This window comes from Dendropsophus ebraccatus, chromosome 12, assembly GCF_027789765.1.
Source record: "Dendropsophus ebraccatus isolate aDenEbr1 chromosome 12, aDenEbr1.pat, whole genome shotgun sequence".
Lineage (NCBI taxonomy): Eukaryota > Metazoa > Chordata > Amphibia > Anura > Hylidae > Dendropsophus > Dendropsophus ebraccatus.
In genome coordinates, this window is record NC_091465.1 from 57,864,781 (window position 1) to 57,885,920 (window position 21,140).

At 41.9% G+C, this 21,140-nt stretch overlaps 1 protein-coding gene across 1 annotated transcript in view; it reads left to right on the top strand.

Annotated features, from left to right (window-relative positions):
- CBL (Cbl proto-oncogene) overlaps positions 1 to 20,729 on the top strand; it is a 42,293-nt gene extending 21,564 nt beyond the window's left edge. The window contains exons 4-16 of the mRNA XM_069947545.1: positions 1,578 to 1,734; positions 2,008 to 2,129; positions 2,937 to 3,074; positions 3,280 to 3,367; positions 3,615 to 3,746; positions 3,824 to 4,024; positions 4,243 to 4,374; positions 4,498 to 4,860; positions 4,969 to 5,063; positions 6,953 to 7,105; positions 7,188 to 7,291; positions 14,558 to 14,731; positions 16,602 to 20,729. Coding sequence (XP_069803646.1) covers positions 1,578 to 1,734; positions 2,008 to 2,129; positions 2,937 to 3,074; positions 3,280 to 3,367; positions 3,615 to 3,746; positions 3,824 to 4,024; positions 4,243 to 4,374; positions 4,498 to 4,860; positions 4,969 to 5,063; positions 6,953 to 7,105; positions 7,188 to 7,291; positions 14,558 to 14,731; positions 16,602 to 16,861 — 2,119 coding nt within the window. The 3' untranslated portion in view covers positions 16,862 to 20,729. The remainder of the gene's footprint in view (positions 1 to 1,577; positions 1,735 to 2,007; positions 2,130 to 2,936; positions 3,075 to 3,279; positions 3,368 to 3,614; positions 3,747 to 3,823; positions 4,025 to 4,242; positions 4,375 to 4,497; positions 4,861 to 4,968; positions 5,064 to 6,952; positions 7,106 to 7,187; positions 7,292 to 14,557; positions 14,732 to 16,601) is intronic.
- The last annotated feature ends 411 nt before the right edge of the window (positions 20,730 to 21,140 follow it).

Consider the following 21,140-nt stretch of genomic DNA (forward strand, 5'->3'; position numbering starts at 1 on the left):
CCGACCTACCTGGGTTCTCTGCAGCTTCTGGGGTGACGTCATCTGGTCCCTAGAAGTTACAGGCGATCCAAGGAGTTCGGTATGCCTTTTCTATTGCACTCTCTAGAAAATATATAAAGAAACATTTATGTCCTTCAAACCCCTTTAAATTATACTTTAGAAGAAACTAGAGTTTACTATTCTGTCCAGGTCCTGATGAACAGGAAATCTATTTATAACAAAGTGCAGAAAACATTGAACCCTTTTACACCATGACAGAGCAGCTGATATTTCAGGATTTTCTACTTATGTGCAATTTTTGTTTCTGCATTAACTGCCTGCTGGGGGCTGGCTGCAGTAAGATATATTTACCATTACTCCCTCTATGCAGAACGGATAGTGATATTAGCCCTTCCTCTACTAATGGCACTGCATTTCCCTATGACATTACAGCGTTTCTCATAACATCCTGTTCTTCTTTCCAAATGCATTTCTACATTTTACTTCTCATTCTGTAGCCCCAAGCTGGTTTTATACAGCAGTGTTAGTTTTATGCCAGAGATGCATATTTATAGGCAGAGACTGGATCAGATTGTGTTTTGGTAGATCAAGAATGCCTTTTCCAAAGAAGACTTTGACATGACAAAGGCTTTTCTGACCTGCCAGGAGTAGATCCATAGTGCTAAATGTCACGTGCATAAATCCACAATGCTCATGTAAAACCAGTGTAAAAACAGGATCTATGATTAAAAAAAATATATCTGCTTTCTCTCAGAAACAGCACCATGGTTGTTCTCAGTTTGTGGGTGGCATTGCTTGCAACTCAATTTACTTCAGTTGCAATACCACACATAACCTGATGGCATGTGGCAATGTTTATGGAAAAAAGCAACCGTTTTCTTTTAAATGTCTTACACTTCTCATCTTAAGACTTGATTCCATACACTTCGGTGGCGCTGTTTTTTTTTTTTTTGTTTTGTTTTGTACCCCCCCCCCCCCCCCCCCCAAATCTGGAAAAGACCAATTTATGTCCTACACATGTGGCTAGCAGTGTGCATTTCCACCGGTCCCATAGACTTTCTATGGTCAGGTGAATTCCGCTGTCCACCATAAGAATTGACACGTCAATTTTTACGGCAGAACTCGCTAGATTATAGAATCTAGAGTCTATGGGATGGACGGAAATGTGAGCGGGGACGAGCAACGGAATCTGCCAGAACTTCTCAGTGTTCATTCCTCAGTGTGAACCCACCCTAAGTGAGCTGGTGTGAGGGGTCACAGATACCTGCCCATAGCATGCACCAGGCTTCCATCACAATCCTTCTCCTCTTGTACAGTGAGGTCTGACATATTACACACCTAAGGAAACATGTGTTTCTCACTCTGGAGTATGAGCATTATAAAGTTATCATGATAAATATTGCAACCCCTATAGTATAGTACCTATACGTATAGTACATCCTATATCTAGTCGTCAGTTGATAATTTAATATTTGCCATGTTTCATGGAAAAACTTTGGGATAGGATAGACAAGGAATGTAGTTATTTCCCTATAACTTGTCAGGTAGACTCAACAAATTTTTTTTTTTTCTTAAAGAACCATCGTCCCTTGGAAAATATTCCGGCATGCCTTGCACGATGTCCACCCTATTTCTTCTGGTCTGGAAGCCATGGCTCTGAAATCCACCATTGACCTCACATGCAACGATTACATCTCTGTTTTTGAGTTTGACATCTTCACTCGACTTTTTCAGGTACAATGTTTTCCCCTTGATTAATTTTCTTCAGCTTGCAGCTTTATTTATAGGGATGGTATTGATGTCAGTTTTACATGAGCGTAACTCTAGTGCATTTATTACAGCTGACCACTGTTCTGATCACCTGGACTGACAATGTCCTAGTACTATATGATTTGCCATCACCTTGTTCTAATGACCCAATGTTCAGGCTGTAGAACCATGTTACTCTCATAGGTGTAATGTGCGTCTGATTCTAGCCACTCATGCTTCCTTTTATTTTTCCAACAGCCATGGTCTTCCCTCCTCAGGAACTGGAATAGCCTGGCTGTGACTCATCCGGGTTACATGGCTTTCCTGACTTACGATGAAGTTAAAGCACGACTTCAGAAATTTATTCACAAGCCTGGGAGGTGAGCACACAAACTCCAATACAGGAAGGACGCAGTTATGGTTTTAACTCATGACCTGTGTTCCTCAAAGACTTGGTTAAAGGCAGTTTACATCAAAAATGTTACAAAATTCTTCAGCTTTTTGCACATCAGGCACCATGTTGGCTTGTGTTACAAAATCTTTTAGAAAAACAAGAATATAATGCATTATGTTAATCCATGTGGATTTTTGCATGGAATTGGCCTTTTTATGATGTCATGGGTGTAAGCCCTAATCTATCTTCATCAGAATAGAGCGTCTTATTACATTTGAGTAATGGCCTGTGCATTGTTATCATACCTCTTTATTCATAAGTTCTGTTTTATGTCTTTTATTTATTTTTATTAATAATAATATTATTTATTTATTTTTGCTTTATATTTTACAAATAGCAGTGAGGCCCGGGATGCCTCCTAATAACATGTTCATTCTTCAGCGCGGACAGAGCAGGAGCGCGCGCCTCCCATAGACTCCCATTATGAGCGGGAGGCTAACGGCATTCCGCGGCGGACAATTCCGTCGCGGAATTCCGCTACCTTTCCTCAGTGGGAACGGGGCCTTAGAAAAGACAGCAATGTTTCTAGCCTGACTATTTACACTATTTACACATTTAATATTTTAAGCCATAAATGCATTGACCTTTACGAATTTGCTCTAAGGTTGATCTCACACTGGCATAATCCAGATGTTCCACCCTAAGTTGCGCAGCCTGTCTCTAACTATTACCCCAGCTTTTCCACCACATCTGGATAATCCAATAAAGTTTTGCTCGTTTTCACTTCTTGCAGTTACATATTTCGCCTGAGCTGCACAAGACTTGGTCAATGGGCAATTGGATATGTTACAGGGGATGGCAACATTTTGCAGACCATTCCACACAACAAACCTCTATTCCAGGCTCTGATTGATGGCTTTCGGGAAGGATTGTAAGTATTATATGCATAGAGATTTACCATGTTATCAGAGAAGGACACATATGGTAATGTAAAATAAATGTATATATGTGTGTGTATGCATGGCAACCTAAAGTCTACACAAAGTAGGATATTCTGTATAGGATGTGCTTTTTGTAGAGTTTGTACAGTTCAATCACTGATCATGATGCCAATTAGTTTTTGTTTTTTTTGCCAGCTATCTTTTCCCTGACGGCCGAAATCAGAACCCAGATTTAACAGGCCTATGTGAACCCACCCCTCAGGACCACATCAAAGTTACTCAGGTAAAATAGTCCTGCAACTATTCATGTTTTGTTCATAACCTTAAATGGGCTGTCTGCTTCTTGCTTTCTTTTTTTTTTTCCTGTTCATGGACAGGCCTTAATGTTGTAGTTTATCTTCATTAACCCAAATTCACTTTGGCATGTGTGACAGAGGATCTTTGATGACTGAGTTGTTAATCTTGGATGCCCTTGTTGACTGTGGATAATGTGCTATTATTATATGTTAATTCTTTTCTTTCTTTTTCAGGAGCAGTATGAGCTGTATTGTGAAATGGGCTCCACTTTCCAGCTCTGCAAGATTTGTGCTGAGAATGATAAAGATGTAAAGATTGAACCCTGTGGGCATCTAATGTGCACATTGTGCCTCACTTCCTGGCAGGTGAGAGTCTCTTCTTGTGAAATGTTCTTGTATTCTGTTAGGACTTTGCTCTAATACTGTATTTTCTCCTTCACTAGGAGTCAGAAGGTCAGGGATGTCCTTTCTGCCGCTGTGAAATAAAAGGAACAGAACCTATTGTAGTGGACCCTTTTGACCCTAGAGGTGGTGGCATGGCAGAAATGTTACGCCACTGTTTAGATGGGGCACCTTCACCTTGTTATGAGGATGATGATGACGACAGTGGAAATGATTCTCTCTTCATGTTAGCTGGAGCCAAGGTGAGCCTTAAATGTTTATAGATTGTCTTTGTGATGTAATGGGGGTCTAACATTGGATTGGTTGGTTTATACATAAAAATATATAACTTGGGTAACATACTTTTTTAAATCTTGTGATTTATATATCCCATGTTGTCATGGGTTTTAAATGCAGTATAGGAATCTTTATTGTGTGGCTGGGCATTTAATCAAAATGTTGGATTTTTTTTCCCCATTAGGTCGAAAGACCTCCATCTCCACTTTCAGTTGCTCCACCGACAGCTCTACCGCCTGTACCGCCTCGCTTAGACCTGCTGCAGCAAAGGACTTCAAATCCCCCAGGGGCTTGTAGTCCTGCCACCAGCTCTAAGGTAAGTCTTAAAAATGCATACTTCTGTTTGCAAAAACAGAAGTTTGTGGGGTTTTATTTTACAATTATTATTATTTTTCTTTTTTTTTTTTACAAATTTTTTAAAATGTTTGTAATCTTTTAGGCTTCTACTAGTTTACATCACAAAGACAAACCATTGCCTGTCCCCCCAACACTTCGAGATCTCCCACCACCTCCACCCCCTGATAGACCACATTCAATGGTGGGTGACAACAGACCTCAGAGGAGACCTCTTCCCTCCACACCTGCCGAAAAGCCACTGCCCATTCCCTCAAGTCGTCCAGACCCTTGGCTTGTTCGTTCTGTTCCCAAAGCTCCAACGCCCAGCTTAAATCCTAGCGACCCATGGACTGGGAGCAAGGAGCTGACCAACAGACACTCTTTGCCTTTTACGTTGCCTTCACATGTTGATGATAAAAGGGTAGACCGTCATGGTAGCACGCAGAGCTTGGACAATGCTAGTACAGTAAGTAGAGTGCTTAATTGTAAGTGTAAAAAACAACTAACTTTGCATAAGCCCCTCAACAGTATTAAACTTTCATTGTTTACGTGATAATTCTCCTGTTTTTTCCAGAGTGGATGTGTGGAGCTATTGGCAGGGCTTGATATAGATGATCCCAAAGTGAAGCCGTCTTCATCCGCCAATGCCATCTACTCCTTGGCCAACAGGTAACTTATCTTTTTTTTTTTAACGTAATCTCAACTTGTAATGTCACAGTAGCTGCATCCAGGGACTTTCTTTAACTAAATAAAGGGCTTCAACGTCAATGAAATTATAATGAAATACAGGATGCATTTCCTCTACTTCTAGACAAGACTTGTAATGTACCCTTTTTTAATACTAGATGATCTAGTGGTCATTGTTTTCTGTTCTCCTTTCTTTGTGCTATGTCCTTGCATCACAATACAATGCCAAGAAATTCTCTACATCCAGCTTATTCATTAAAATGGAAAACCTGACTCAGCTCTGAAGCAGGAAATGTCACTGGAGGAAATTGATTTAAAATTGCAACTGAGCATATCGGCCTAGAGGATTTAAAGGGGGGATAACCATTTCTTGCTTCATCATGTTTCCTACATAAAAACACACTGAAAAGCAAGTTGGTTTCAGAGAGCAGCTAGAAATGAATCCTTGTGTCATGTACTGCCCCTTCAGGCTCTGCTCCAGACATGATGCTGTGAATCACTTGTGCCCCAGTGGTTTAATAATTGGATTAGCATTTCAATAACAGCCATAAGGGGCTAGTGGTGCTGCAGTTATCAAACCCAAGTTATATATTTTATCCAGGATTAGAAAAACATTCGCCACTTTTTACAAAAAACAGTGCCACTCTTGTCCTCAGGTTGTCTGTGATATGTTTTTCTGATCAAGGATAACGATTTTAAAGCAAACCATACATTTTGAAAATATTGACGTGGTCCTTTTTTGAGCTGTGCCATTCTATTACCAAGCACCAGCTGGGAATGAAGCACTGGATGAGGGCCTACTGGCCCCCCAGTGTGATGAAGCGGATCCATTGTAATCAATGGAGCCGGGTCACAGAAGGGAGATATTCACACTGGGGGCCGGGGAGCCCACCCCCAGTGCTTCATGCATGGCCGGAGTTTCGTAAAAGCCCAGTGCGAGAACCAGGCGGCAGTTCAAAAAAGGACCACGGCACCAGCATCCCCATGCCAGCTCCAATCTATTCATGTTAAAAAGGCCAATCGATGTACCTAGCAGTACATTTGCTTTGATGGTGGTTACATTACCCCTTCAAAGAGGTGAGAAGGTTATTTAGTGCATACTGTTATTGAGCCCCTGGGAGGCACTCTCCATGGTGCTCAGGTAGATCCTATGATCACAGCACATTACTTACACCTTGCTACTTTATTACATAGAGCTGTGCATAGTGCATGTAAAGGGGTCTTCTGATTCAAACTTGTCCCCATCCTCTGGGTAGGGGGGGCAAGCTAAGTTTTAATTGAAAATCCTCTTAACACCCCTGATAGGGGAAGATTTACGGATACTACAATATGTTTAGTGTTAATCCATTCTACCTTTTTCATTAGTTTATATTCGACAGATGATGTCATTTATGAACTATTGGATTTATGCAGCCATTTGTAATGGTTTTGTGAACATTCTTAAAACTGTCAGGAACGTTGACTGATGATGTGGTGAACACAGGACTATTCTGTACTCCACAGTAAAAAGGAAACTCCTTTTAAGTCATGTACGGACGCTTTATTTTCACATGCCATATCCAAGTTTTGATTTTTAACCTTATTTGCAAAGTTCACATTTTGAATTAATTATTAGGAATTCTACTTGACTGGTTATATCTACAAACTATTGGCCCATGCCCAAATCCTTAGAATTTTTTCATGGTGGGAAAAAACTTTCTAGATGCCAAAATAACAGACAATTACCAGTTTTCATTTTCCCCTGATGTTTTAGTAAAAGCGTTCTCTGCATCCACCAAGGAGATTGTTTAGATGTGGACATTTGTGTACGGTGTGTACATGTAGATCTGATTGCAGGTATATTTATTTCCCCATATCCTCTCTCAATATAGGCCATTCCCAGTGCCAAAACCTCCATTAGGAGATCATTCAGAAAGTGCTGATGACTCAGAGTATATGTGCCCATCTTCTCGACCTGTAAATCCCCCTGTGGTACCCAAATGTGAGACAAAGAGGCCAGTGGATGCTATGTCTCCTGCGATGAGGTTTGCACAGATAATTTAACACCTTTGATGCCATAACCTATATAATAGTGTTTGGGTGAATACCGCATTGCTTTCTGTTCAGTTCTAGGCCTGGTGAACAGCTGATTGAGAGAGAATCATATGAGACAATGTACAACATCCAGTGCCAAGCTGCGCCAGTTGTCATGGAGCCGGGAAGAGAAGCAGGTGAGACTTGTAGACTTGAAAAGGGAACTTGGGAGGGAGGATCAGGGCATGATAGGAGTTGTAGTTCAATAACCCTAGCCTGCGATATGCTAATTTACATACAATACAAAAAACAACCTCAGTTGTGCATTTTCTTATGTTCCTCACTACTGCACTACAGCTGCTGTGACATATTAGGAGTTATACATGGTCTACATAAAAGTAAAATGTCCACTCATCACTGTAATTAAATAGAAACTTTGCCAACTTGTCTCTGTCAAACAAGACCATTCCTGCACACCTGACACACTAGCTATGCACGGAGGACAATCGCATAACAAGCAGTTGCTCACACCATGACAATGATATTGTATCTAAGCCATGTGTGGGACTGCACAGGTCAATCCCTGAGTTAGGTCCTTTTCTATTTAAAAAAAAATAAAAAAAAAAAGACAAAATATCAGCAGGAGGAAGTATGGACCGCCTTTTTTTTTTTTTTTTTTTAAAGGGAGACTTCTAGTGGCCGCATGTTTAATGTTTAATCCCTTAAGGATAGAGCCAATTTTCATTTTCACGCTTTTGTTTTCTCCTCCTCGTGTTTAACCCCTTAACGACATCGGGCGTAAATTTACGTCCTCGTGCCCTGGTACTTAGCGCATCAGGGCGTAAATTTACACCTGATGTTTCCCCGATCGCTGCGTGTTCGCACACAGCGATCGGGGAAGATGGCCTGCTATAAATCATAGCAGGCCATCCTAGCTTCTCGGCACGGGGGGTGGTTAACACCCCCCGTGCTTACGATCGCCGCTATTGGCTGATCAATTCAGATCAGCCAATAGCGGCGATGGGAACCTTTTCGGGTCATCGGTGAGCCTATGACCCGGAAAAAAATGGCGGTCGGTGCTGTCCAAGGACCGCACCGACCGCCATTACTGTAAAAAGTAATGGTGGTCACGGTGCCACCGGCCCGATTGCCGTGAACGGCCGGCACCGGCCGTTCACGGCAATCGGGCCGGTGGCACGGCGATCAGAGTCCCCCAAAATAGTAAATACCTGCTCTGGACCCCTCAGCTAGGTAGCTGAGGGGTCCAGAGCAGGTATTTGTACATTACTCACCTGTCCCGGGGTCCTGATCGGCGTCTTCCGGGTTCGCGGCGTCCTCCGTCTTCTCATTCGGTCTTCGGCTATTTCCGGCGGTCCCCATCGGCTTTTTCCGGCTATTTTCGGCTCCAGCCTGGTCTTTTTCCGGATTTTGCGCTCTGCTGCCCCCTAGCGGCTGATATGTGTAATTCACTTATCAGCAGCTACAGGGATGTTCAGAATGTAGAAAAAAATTTTCGCACCCTATTGCCGCTGAGTGTTGATCAGCATCACACGAAAGTGCGCTGCTAATCAGCAACTCCTCCTTTTTGGCGTAGGGTGTTTTTTTTCTATATCCTACTGCCACGGTCTGCTGATAAGTGCCGCGCATAAGTGCGGCATTTATCAGCAACGCCTTTGTTGGCGTAGTTTTTTTTTATACTTACTGTAAAAAAACACGTAAAAAACACTACATTACACCACACTACATTGAATAAAGTTTGACACTACACCACTACATACCCCATATACTAGTCCCCATATAAAGATGGCCTCCAGGGTGTTTTCGGTGTCGGACGCATACGTTATTATTGCCTCCGACACTGAAACAGCCAGTGAGGATGAATGGGGGGATCCTTTTTTCCTCCATTTATCCTCATTATCCTCATCATCAAGTGACGTGTCTGGGGGTAGCGTAGCGTACGCTGCCCCCCAGACACGTCTTTTCCGCCAGTACCGTCCCAATAAGAGATCACGGTATGGCGTGAAATTCTACAAACTCTGTGAGCGTACCTCTGGGTACGTGCACACTGCGGAATGGCGAAGGATAACCCTTTGTGCATTCCGCAGCTGGCACCCACCGGCGGACTGATGCGGGCGCGTGTCTTCACCCGTGTCATAGACTCCATGTTATGCACAGGCGGATTCCATCGTCCGTCCAAAGAATGAACACGTTTGACGGAGAGCGGAATCCGCCCGTGCATAGAATGGAGTCTATGACACGGATGGAGACATGCGCCCGCATCACTCCACCGGCGGGTGCCAACTGCGGAATGCACAAAGGGTTATCTTTCGCGATTCCGCAGTGTGCACGTACCCTTAGAGTGTATGTAGGAAGGGACACCCGAATCCAGCCCCAGATGCCCCCTCCCCCCCCCCCCCCCATCCTCGGAACAAGTGGGAAGATCGTCCGGGAACTGATCTTCCCACTGCTGGATAAAGGTTACCACCTGTACGGGGATATCTTTTATACCAGCACCCCCTCTTCCGGTCCCTCGCTGCCCGAGCTACTGTAGCTTGCGGTACGATCCGAACATATCAGAAGCAGTAATAAAGCCCTAATATTTAGCAGCCATGGAGCGGACCCAGCGCTTCTGGATATGAAGGACCCCGTATCGCACCAGGGCAACATTTTCCAGGTGACGTCCCGCACACAGGAGAACGGGAGACCCCAGAAGAAGCTCAGAGTGTGGCGTAACAGGGGGATCAGGAAGGACACCATTTTCCAGTGTGACACCTGTCTTGATCACCCCGGCCTCTGCATGCTGGATCGCTTCAAGGCGCACCACACGTCATTGAAGTTCTACATTGTCTAAATTCTGTCCCTTATTCCTATTTCAGGGGTCACGTTGATCCGGGGATTATTCTGATCGCCATTATGGAGTCGGGAAGGAATTTTTTCCCTGTGATGAGGCTACTGTCTGCCTTACGAGGGTTTTTTGCCTTTCTCTGGGTCAACACAGGTTGAATTTGATGGACACCTGTCATTTTCAACCTTATAAACCAATAATTAGCCTAATACCCCCAAATAAATTAGAATTGTCCCTTTTCCCCAGCTAAATAGGTATGGCTGCCATTCCCATTAGAGGATGCCATGATGCAATTAAAAGCCCTCTGTGCTGCCAGGGCAGTAGAAACCCCCCACAAGTGACCCAATTCTGGAAACTACACCCGATAAGGAATCTAACAAGGGGGGCAGCGGGGATATGGCCCCCTGGTGACGGCCACATTTGGGACGTGAAAATGAAAATAAATTGTATTTTTTATTTTCTCGGCACATGTTCTACGTAAGTGCCCGTCACCAGTGGGGCCCATATGCTCACTGCACCCCTTGTTAGATTCCTTATGGGGTGTAGTTTCCAGAATGGGGTCACTTGTCGGGGGTTTCTACTGTCCTGGCAGCACAGGAGCTTTGTAAATGCGACATGGCCTCCATCCTCCATTCCAGCCTCTAAATGGCGCTCTGTCCCTTTGGTGGCTTGCCCTGTGCCCATATGGCACATTATGCCCACATGTGGGGTATTTTCGTACTCAGGGGAAACTACCCTACACGTTTTGTGTTCATTTTCTTTTTTTAACCCCTTGTGGAAATGGAAAAAATCAAGGCTAGACCAACATTTAGTGTAATTTTTGTAAAATTTTTACTCTAAATCATTAATCTTGTCATGATTTTTTCATTTTCACAAGGGGCTAAAAGATAAAAAAAACACTAAATGTGTAGCGCAATTTCCCCTGAGTACGGAAATACCCCACATGTGGACATAAAGCGCCATGCGGGTGCAGGGTAAGCCTCCAAGGGGAAGGAGCGCCATTTGGTTTTTGAAGGCTGGATTTGGATGGAATGGATTTCGAGGGGCCATGTTGCATTCAAAAGGCCCCTGTGTTGCCAAGACAGTTGAAACCCCCCACAAGTGACCCCATTATGGAAACTACACCCATCAGGGAATGTAACAAGGGGTGTAGTGAGCATATGGACCCCACTGGTGACGGGCACAAGTGTGGAACAATGTGGCGTGAAAATGAAATATTACACTTTTTACACTATAATGTTGGTTTAGCCTTGAATTTATCATTTTCACAAGGGGTTAAAAGAGGAAAAAAAAAACAATGTGTAGAGCAATTTCCCCCGAGTCCGTAAATACCCCACATGTGGACATAAAGCGCCATGTGGGCGCAGGGCAAGCCTCCGAAGGGAAGGAGCGCCATTTGGATTTTGGAGGTTGGATTTGGCTAGAATGGATTATGAACGCCATGTCGCATTTACAGAGCCCTCGTGCTGCCAAAACACTGGAAACCCCCCACAAGTGAGACCATTCTGGAAACTGCACCCCTCAGGGAATCTAACAAGGGGTGCAGTGAGGATATGGACCCCTTGATGACGGGCACATTTGTGCCATGAAAGTGAAAAAAATTTAAATTTTCCCTTTCACGTCACATTGTTCCACATGTGTGCCCGTCACTAGTGGGGTCCATATGCTCACTGCACCCCTTGTTAGATTCCTTGAGGGGTGTAGTTTCCAGAATGGGGTCACTTGTGGGGGGTTTCCAGTGTCTTGGCAGCACGAGGGCTCTGTAAATGCAACATGGCCCTTGAAATCCTTTCCAGTGAAATTCAGCTTCCAAAAGCCAATTGGCGCTCCTTCCCTTTGGAGGCTCGTCCTGTACCCGCTTGGCACTTTATGTCCACATGTGGGGTATTTCTGTACTCGGGAGAAACTGCGCTACACATTTTTTGTCTTTTTTTTCCTCTTATCCCTCTATGAGATGAAAAATTGAAGGCTAGGACAACGTTTTAGTTTAAAAAAATAAATTTTTATTTTTTCACGCCATATTGTTCGGAAAATATGTGAAGCACCTGTGGGGTCCAGATGCTCACTGCACCCCTTGTTACGTTCCTTGAGGGGTGTAGTTTTCTAAATGGTGTCCCTTTTAGGGGTGTTTTTTAGGTTTTGGCACCCCAGAGCCTCTGCCAACCTGAAGTGGTACAGTCAAAAATGACCAAATATAACGGAGGCGTTGAAATTCACTAGGCGCTCCCTTATATCTGAGGCTTGTGGTTGCGTCAAATAGCGCAATAGGGCCACATATGGGGTATTTCTATAAACTGCAGAAACGGGGCAAAAATTATTGGGGTGCATTTCTCTGGTAATAGGTTTATAATTATGAAAAATATTGGATTACAATAAAATCTCTGCACAGAAAATTAAAATTTTCAAATTTCTTACACACTTGGCTTTTATTTCTGTGACTCCCCTAAAGGGTTAAAACACTTTCTGGATTTTGCAGAGTGTGGGGGGTGCAGTTTCTGAAATGGGGTGCTTTGTGGGGCTTTCTAACATACAGGCCCCATTAAATACACTTTAAACCTGAACAGGTCCCTAAAAATATCTGATTTTGAAATTTTACAGAAAATTTGGAAATTTGCTGCTAATGTTTTAAGCTTCCTATTGTCTAAAAAAAATGAAAGATCGTTTAATAAATGCCGCCAACATAAAGTAGACATGTTGCTAATGCTATTTAATATATAATTTATGTGGTATAACCACTTTCTGTATAAGCAAAAAAGTTTCAAAGTTGGAAAAATGCATTTTTTTCACATTATTTGGTTTTTTTTCATAAAGATTCGTTATGAGTATCGACTCCAATTTACCAGAAATGTAAAGTACAATATGTCACGAGAAAACAATCTCAGAATCAGACTGATAGGTAAAAGCATCCCGAAGTTATTAATGAATAAAGTGACACTGGTCATATTCATAAAATTTGTCTCTTGTCATTAAGGCCATTTCAGGCTCTGTCCTTAAGGGGTTAAAAGGCAATAGCGCTTGCGTTTTTTCACCTACAGACCCACATGAGTCCTTATTTTTTCGCCACTGATTGTACTTTGCAAAATATGCTGTCAAACCAGAAAAAATATATATATGCGTGGTGAAATTAAAAATAAAGCGTTATTTTTTTTATATTTTTTATTGTGGGGGGTTACGCGGTTCACCCTGTGACAAAACTGAAAAGTTTGTTTCTCAAGTCGGTACGATTACAATCATATGTAATTTGTATAACTTTTACTATTTTTGTCAGCTTTTAAAAAAATTAAAACCATGATCAGGAATGTGGTGATTTAAATTTAGGCTATTATGCATGCATAAAATGGGAAAAGTGGGTCTTTAAAAAATTTTATATGGGGAGGGGCTTTATATTAAGACTTTTTTTATTTATTTATTTCAACTACATTAACTTAGCCCCACTAGGGGGCAACATTGTACACTTTAATGATCTTCCATAGGATTCCATGTAGTATATCTACTACATGGAATCCATATTTCTGTACATCAATTCTAAGGGCTGCTGGAGCCCAAAGCAATCGATCTGCAAGCCAGGATCCGCTTCATTGCGATGCGGAGTCCCAGACAGGTAATGTAATCGGGCTTCCCAGATCACATCAAGGGAAGCCTGATCACCGCCACTAAAGCACTAGTGGCACTTTATAACAGCATTTAAATGCAGCTGTCAGTTTTTATATCAGATTATTACAACTTATAACAGCTTGGTCAGCCCCAGAATAATAGGTCTGAGGTCAATGAGTCATCTGCATATCTCTGGACCTTTTAGGTGAACACATGCATTTATATTTAACTCTGGCAACAAGCATGACACGGTATAGGTGTGAACAATATCGGTTAGGAGCGTGCCTGGGTTGCCATCATGCAATGCATTTCTAATTCTGAATGTACATCTGTTGCTGTCTGGAATATTGGATGCTCTCATATGATTCTATAGGGCATCCATGATGGAATTCCAGACAAATGTCCTGTAGGGTATCTATGCCCAATACAACCTTATGGGTCCAGAAATTTACCTAGATTACCTGATAAGAAATCCAGGTAACGTTCTCGGCCGTGTGACGTGGGCCTAAGTAACTAAGCAAAAACAGACCTTGGTTAGAAATAGCCTGCTGTGTTGCAACCAATCTTGATGCAGCTCCAAGGCTACAGCCAGCAAACAGGTCGTGTTCAGTCTGTTCTCAGTCATATGTTACCTCCCTGCTTCATGCCTTAAGGCATTTGTGGTCAGACCATGTTACCTTCACACACGTTATGTATTCCTGTGAAGCCTTCTGAACTGGATAGTCTCACATAAATCACCGTCTGCTTAGCCATGTCTGTGTAACATGGTTTGCAGGAGGAGGCATGCAAGCATGTTAGGACATGGGGATGAGTATATATATAAATATATATATATGTATGTATGTATGTATGTATGTATGTATGTATGTGTGTGTGTGTTTAAAAGTTAGTGTTTAAAAGTTGTTAGTATATTTGTCACCTAATTATATAGAAAATGTGACTTCCATAACTGTTTGAGGTAATGACTGATGTGAGATTTGGTATCATGTTTTATACTGGGATTTGTTTTTTCTTCTGAATGCAGAACAGTGCTCTGCAATGTCCAGCAATGGTCCAGAGGATGATGATGATGACGATGATGGCTATGATATCCCAAAGCCCCCCTTGCCAATAGTTTCAGCCCGTCGGACACTTTCTGATATCTCTAATGCCGCACCTGCCTTTAGCCCCATTACCATTGGCAGAGACCCTGGAGCAGGTAAAGGAAACCTTTTAACAAGATTTAGAAAGGGATTTTAAATATTTTTCTTTATAAAGAGCACTACAGCACATTATTATTCCTCAAGTACACACAACCAGTTATCCTGAGAAGTTACCTAATACAGGTATGCTTTACATGGATGACCTATTGTTTCACTTGTAAACATTACTATGAGAGTTCTCATGTATTGCTTCACATGGGCAGTTGCGACTGGTCTGCCACAGTTCAGTTTTGAGTTGAAAGAGTTAAAGTAAAAACCTTTTTTTCACAGAGCCCTGTTAGACGGAATTCTTATATTGACGTTGAAGAATTCCTGGTAAAATGACCATAGTGACTGACGGTCCATCCCTTGAAAAAGCTATCAATATCTCATTGGTAGGGTTCAGACCCCTGACACCTCTGCTCAGCTCTGGCTGAATATACACTGTGAACAAAGCCAGAACCACAGCTCCATACATTGTGTTGTGGCTGTGTTCTGTGTTACACCTGAGCCTTCATTAGGGTAGGTTCACACTACGGAATCTGCGCTGATAAATTCCGGCGGATTCCGTGGCTCATACTCCATTCAAAAGAACAGACATTTCTATTCTTACGGCAGACAGCGGAATAGGCCCGGCCATAGAATGGTGTCTAAGGCACAGACACATAGGCGCACCACCGCAAACAGGTGTGAGCAACGGAATCTGCCGGAATATATCCATGCGGATTCCGTAGTGTGAAGCTACAGTAATCCCGCTTTGTTTATGGTTTACATCCTCATGCTTCTCTGCCACACAGCTGATCAGCAGTGGCTTAAAAGGGGTTGTCCAGCCAAAATATTTTTTCTTTCAGATCAACTGGTATCAGAAAGTTATATAGATTTGTAATTTACTTCTATTAAAAAAAAATCTCAAGTCTTCCCATACTTCTCAGCAACTGTATTTCATGCAGGAAATGTTTTATTTTTAGTCTGACACAGTGCTCTCTGCTGACATCTCTGATCGACACAGGAACTTTGTCTCGGTTTTCTATTAATCCCCATAGAAACCCTCTCCTGCTCTGGACAGTTCATTTCTCGGACAGAGATGTCTGCAGAGAGCACTGAGTCAGACTAAAAATAGAACATTTCCTGCACGACATACAGCAGCTAAGTATGGGAAGACTTGAGATTGTTTAATAGAAGTAAATTACAAATCTATATAACTTTCTGACACCAGTTGATTTCCACTGGACAACCCCTTTTAATGTTTATAGTCTATCCTTGGCATTTTTTTTTTCTGAATGAAAGAACAGCGGCCCTTCTGCTCTTTCACAGTATATGTGGGATTAGGCCAAAGTTAGTTAGTATGTTAGTATTGTTATGTGAACGCCATCCAGCGTTAGAAAAATTTTTTCTTCCATTTCTTCAAGAGATGGCAACACTCGTCCCCTGTTCAGGTGTAGTTTGCAGTTAAGCTCTATACACTTTAATGGAACGTAGTTGTAAAATCCCACCCAAAATGGAGACGAGTCATGTCTTTGGAAGAAAGTGGCCATGTTTTTCTAACACTGGATAACCCCTTTAATGCAGTTTGCATTTAAGCTTAAAGTGTCCCTGTAATTTGCAAACACCTTTTGACATGTCAGGATCTGGGTTTCAGACCCCTATTGATCTTGCTGCCTTTTCTGTCTCACTGCACGGCATTTGCTCTATTCTAAATCTGTGGAGCTTGTCTTCAACAGCGTCTGACGCATACGTTTTTGCAAACTACAGGGGCACTTGAACAGATAACATTGTCTTGATTGGCTTCTATGAATTCTGCACAAAATTCAAATTAAAATGGCTTGTTAAATATTGTGACTATATTGCTCTGGGATAACATGAAACATGGCTTTATTATGTTTACAGGGGCCTTTGAGTCTTCGGCTGTTCCAGAACGTCCACCAAAACCCTTCCCAAGGAGGATGAACTCTGAGCGCCGCCCTCCCCCTGCTGGTGATGTAGGGCCTGCTCCGCTCTCCAGTGAGATTGAAAGTTTGTTAAACCAGGGCTATTCTCAACAGGATGTGAATAAAGCCTTGCTCATTGCTCATAACAACATTGAAATGGCTCGAAATATCCTTCGTGAATTTGTAGCCATTCCCTCTCCTCCTCATGTGGCTACATAGCAGTTGGATCCATGAATACTCCCACACAGTGTCATGAGAAGAGTAAAGAGCACCTCTGATCCTTAAGCTCATGGTCAGCAGGGAGCAGCTATGGGACCAGTGGGGGGTAACTGTGGGTACATGGATAAATGGAAGTTGTCTGTACTCTGCCCCTAACTGGAAACATACAGGGTACGGGCACAAGCCTGCCCACTGATAAGCATTACAAATCAGGTGATTCCTAACCAATCAGAACACACTGTTCTACAAAGCTCAGTTTCCCCGATTTTTCCTTTTTATCATCTGAAAAAAAACCTTTCTGACAATACAGATATGGGAAGCTCTGATTGGCTCAGGTGATTATCATGGATACACTGAACCCACCTTCTCCACCCTTTAACCCTTTCTAATTTAACTGCCGGTCGGTCACTATTGGCCTATGATTTTGTGTTTTGCGTACGGCTCTCAAGATGAGAATAGGCAAACCTGACTTTTTTGCCAACTTTTTTTTTTCTTTTTTTCCTGTTTTTAACAATTCAGTGTTATTTAATATACTTCACATCTATCTTGTATAGATGCAGAATGGGGGACCTCACTCACTGAAATCACGTTGCCTTGGAATAAAAATCCTGATGATGGCCCTTTAAAATGGTTGGCATTTACTGATCATGTCTCATATTTCTTAGCCCAAGGTATCTGTTACCTGCTGTGTATTTTTGTTGTGTTTTTTTTTTTTTTTTTAATTATATTATTGAATCCTGTGACTGAAGGCAATAATGCATTCCAGAAGTTGGGTTCTACTACTCCCAACTTAAGGGGTGAACTAATGCCGCATAACTCAGGGTGATTAGGGGGAATGCTTAGTTACAAAGGAGAAAGATCTTGTGCAGGGAGGAAGGAAATCTGGGGTAATGATACAGCATCACCTGTGCTCCTCAGCCTTCATGATTCAGTGAGCTAACTAAAAATACATTACCAAGTATACCGATGGTTTTGTGACTCTGTAATTCTCTGTATACATATGTAACATATACAGTATATTTATGTGTATGTAAAATGTGTGTGTGTATATATATATATATACACACACATGTATGTAAAAGGTACGTACAGATATATCTATTGTATTCATTCTTAACTGCTCAATTGGGTTTTACTCTAAATAGTGATATAGTTCCCTGAGGAGCTCCACTTGCAGTTTTTATATACTTATGGAATTATAAAAATGATGGAATTTATACTTTACTTGCCTTCTTTGTATATCCAGATGTGCCAGTGATGTAGAGTAATTTCCTATCAATAACCACTTTACTGGTCTAGACTGACCTTTTCACGTCCACATTGTTTTTCCCTTGCTTTTTTTTCCCAAGATAAAGTTGAATTGGAATCCAGAGAAGTGAGAAAGGTAAAACTAACACTTTATTCTTCACACCCTGGGATTTAACCAAAAAGGCAATGGAGAAATTAGTATAACATGCCTAAAGTGAAGGTGTCTTAAAGCGTGTTGGAGCCAACTTTAGGCTATGTTTACACACCGTCAAAATGCTGTCCGTTTTTTGGGGGTGACTGTCATTTAATCACAAAAAAACTGCAGTTATTATAATCTAACTGCCAATAAGATAACATCTGTTTGATTTTAAATGACATCCACCCAATAAAAACGGACAACATTTTGATGGTGTGTAAACATAGCTTCAAAGTGTTTTAACACGTCTATTTGACAATTGTCATGACATTTCTTTGGACCTTGGTCCTAATAGGGCGACCCACCATAAGATTTAGAGGGATACGGTTATAGCAGATTGTCAGCCTGGCTGGTAATGGTATAGTTAATGGATTTCCTTATCCCTGCACAACATTTTATCTGGATGCAACTTTGAGGCCAGCTTTAGCTTTTTTTTTTTTTTTTTGCATTTAGCAGTGTGGTCTCATCCTCCTCCTTCCTTTACATGTCTGTTACCATCTTACTTTTATTTCTTTATTTTCCCCTTAAATTTTTTGGTTTGTGATAAAATCCTGTGACCTGTAACAGAATTCATTTGTTAATACGTGTTAACCCTAGGGTGTGTATAATTCCACAGTAACATGTTCTATATCTGTACTTACCTCATGCTGTGGGGTTTTTGGTCCTGTTACATTTGCATACCTTGCACATGTTGGCATTTGAGATCACAATGTTATCTGCTATCACTGGTGACACATTTATTTGCAGTCTTGTATAAAACAAAGGAACTATGTAGCGTTTGCGGCATATGCATCACACTTTTTTTTTTTTTTGTCCTTTTTTAAAAGCTGTATTACAAAGAGCTGTATTACACCTTGTTGATCGGCGCTTGTCTGCTGAGCCTATTACATGGCTCTATATTTGTGTGGCCAGGGTTGTATGAACAATCGCTAGATTTTAGAGTTTATGCAACAGTTTGCTTTAAGCAGCTATTGGCCACACATATTCCCGTAAAAGGGTGAGTTCACACTACGTAATCCGCACGGATAAGTTCCGGCAGATTCCGTATTCATTCATAGAATGGTGTCTATGGCACGGAAGAAGATGCACTCCGCTGCGAGCGGGTACAGGGGACTGAATCTGCCGAAACATATCCACGTGGATTCCGTAGTGTAAACCCACCCTTACACTGGGAGATGTGTGGCCAATTTAAGGCCTGTGTAATAGGACCTTTAAAGGGACTAACCAGGATTAGAAAAAAACACAGCTACTTTCTTGCAAAAACAGCACTGCCCCTTTCCCCAGGCTGTGCGTGGTATTACTTCAATAAAACCACATTGACACTGAGGACAAAAAATACGCTTTTTCTGGAAGAAAGCAGCGGTGTTTTTGCAAGCATGAATAACCCCTTATCCAGTAGCAGATCTGTGTTTAGTGCAGTGTATTGATCATCACAGACGAGCATATTTCATGGGATTTTTGGTGTCTGTATTATGGATGTTAGTCCTGAACTGAGCCGAGCACAGTTCCAAACATGGGTGTGTAATATCACAGACACTAGAGCGCACATGTAATACCCTTATCTGTGGGCAGCCTAAGGCAGTATGTATACGGTTACTTGTATATTAGATTAACTCAGCAGAGCTGTCAGTCTTCTAATGACCATTCACAGTAAAGGCATTTGTTGCATACAACCATGTTTGACCTATTGGAGATAGATAAAATTTTCTCCTCCATGAACTCCTCTATGCCCCAGTCAGTGATGGTTTTGTGCAGTTGCCATATTATGTCCTTATAATACAACGCTAGAGTATTAGAGGTAACTTGGCAGCTGCTAGCGTCCAGAAAAGACCAACACGCTCTGATCATTTCCAGCACACAATGCAGTTTCATGCTCCGGGTGTTAACAGTGTTACAAGCTTGAATGTTTTATGACCATAAAGCTGGTTTCACAGGTTTTCTGACTGCAGCTAGAAGCACTTTGGTTGTTAATGGCCTTTCATTTAAATGGCGGTTTAACCCGTAATACCTTGTGGCCAGTAGAAGTCACGGCTTTTAGCCACTTCAGTTTTGAAAATCAGGTTGACTTGTGTGTCAGCGCAGATTCAACCACAATGTGTGGACCCAGCCGATGCCTATCTCTCTCTCTCTCTCTCTTTTTTTTTTTTTTTATTTTTTTTTATAGCACTGTCTTGATCATTTAATCAAGACCCCAAGGTAAATATTCTTGCATATGAGGGCCCCCGTGAATTCCCTCATCCTGATATGTTTGTATTTTATGCCTGTGTTCTTTTAACGATTGTAGATTATACTAAAAAGAAAAAAAGTACAACTTATTTATTTAATGACTTTCTTCTGTTGACTAAAGAGCTTTTCTTTTATTTTCAGTTTTGTTTTTCTGTACAAGTTGTTGGGGAGAAAATTATTTTTAAAATAAATTTTTTTTGTCTGGTTAAATTTCAGTGCAGTTTGTCTTTAATGTGTACACGCTCAGTTTATTTTATAGCACTATGTTTAATGAGGGCCTGTGGTCAGTCCAAAAACATTGGGTTTCCTTTATACCACCTTGTAGCTTTTAGGTGCCTTTCGATGTTTTTCTTTTTACCCAGACGCCCTATGACAGCACCCCTGGAGAGGACCTCCCACCGCATGACAGGAAACCTGTGAAGATAAAAGTCTGACACTCCTCTCCACACCTCAGTTCAGGTTTCCTGTCCGGCGGATGGAAAGCCTCTGAAGAGTCCCATATGGGATGAAGCTCCCCGGCCATCGATGCACCAGTAGCAAAATTGGCAAAGAAAAATAGCCTTCCCTTTGATGGCATAGGTACTTTATCAGACCCTATGGATAGAAAAT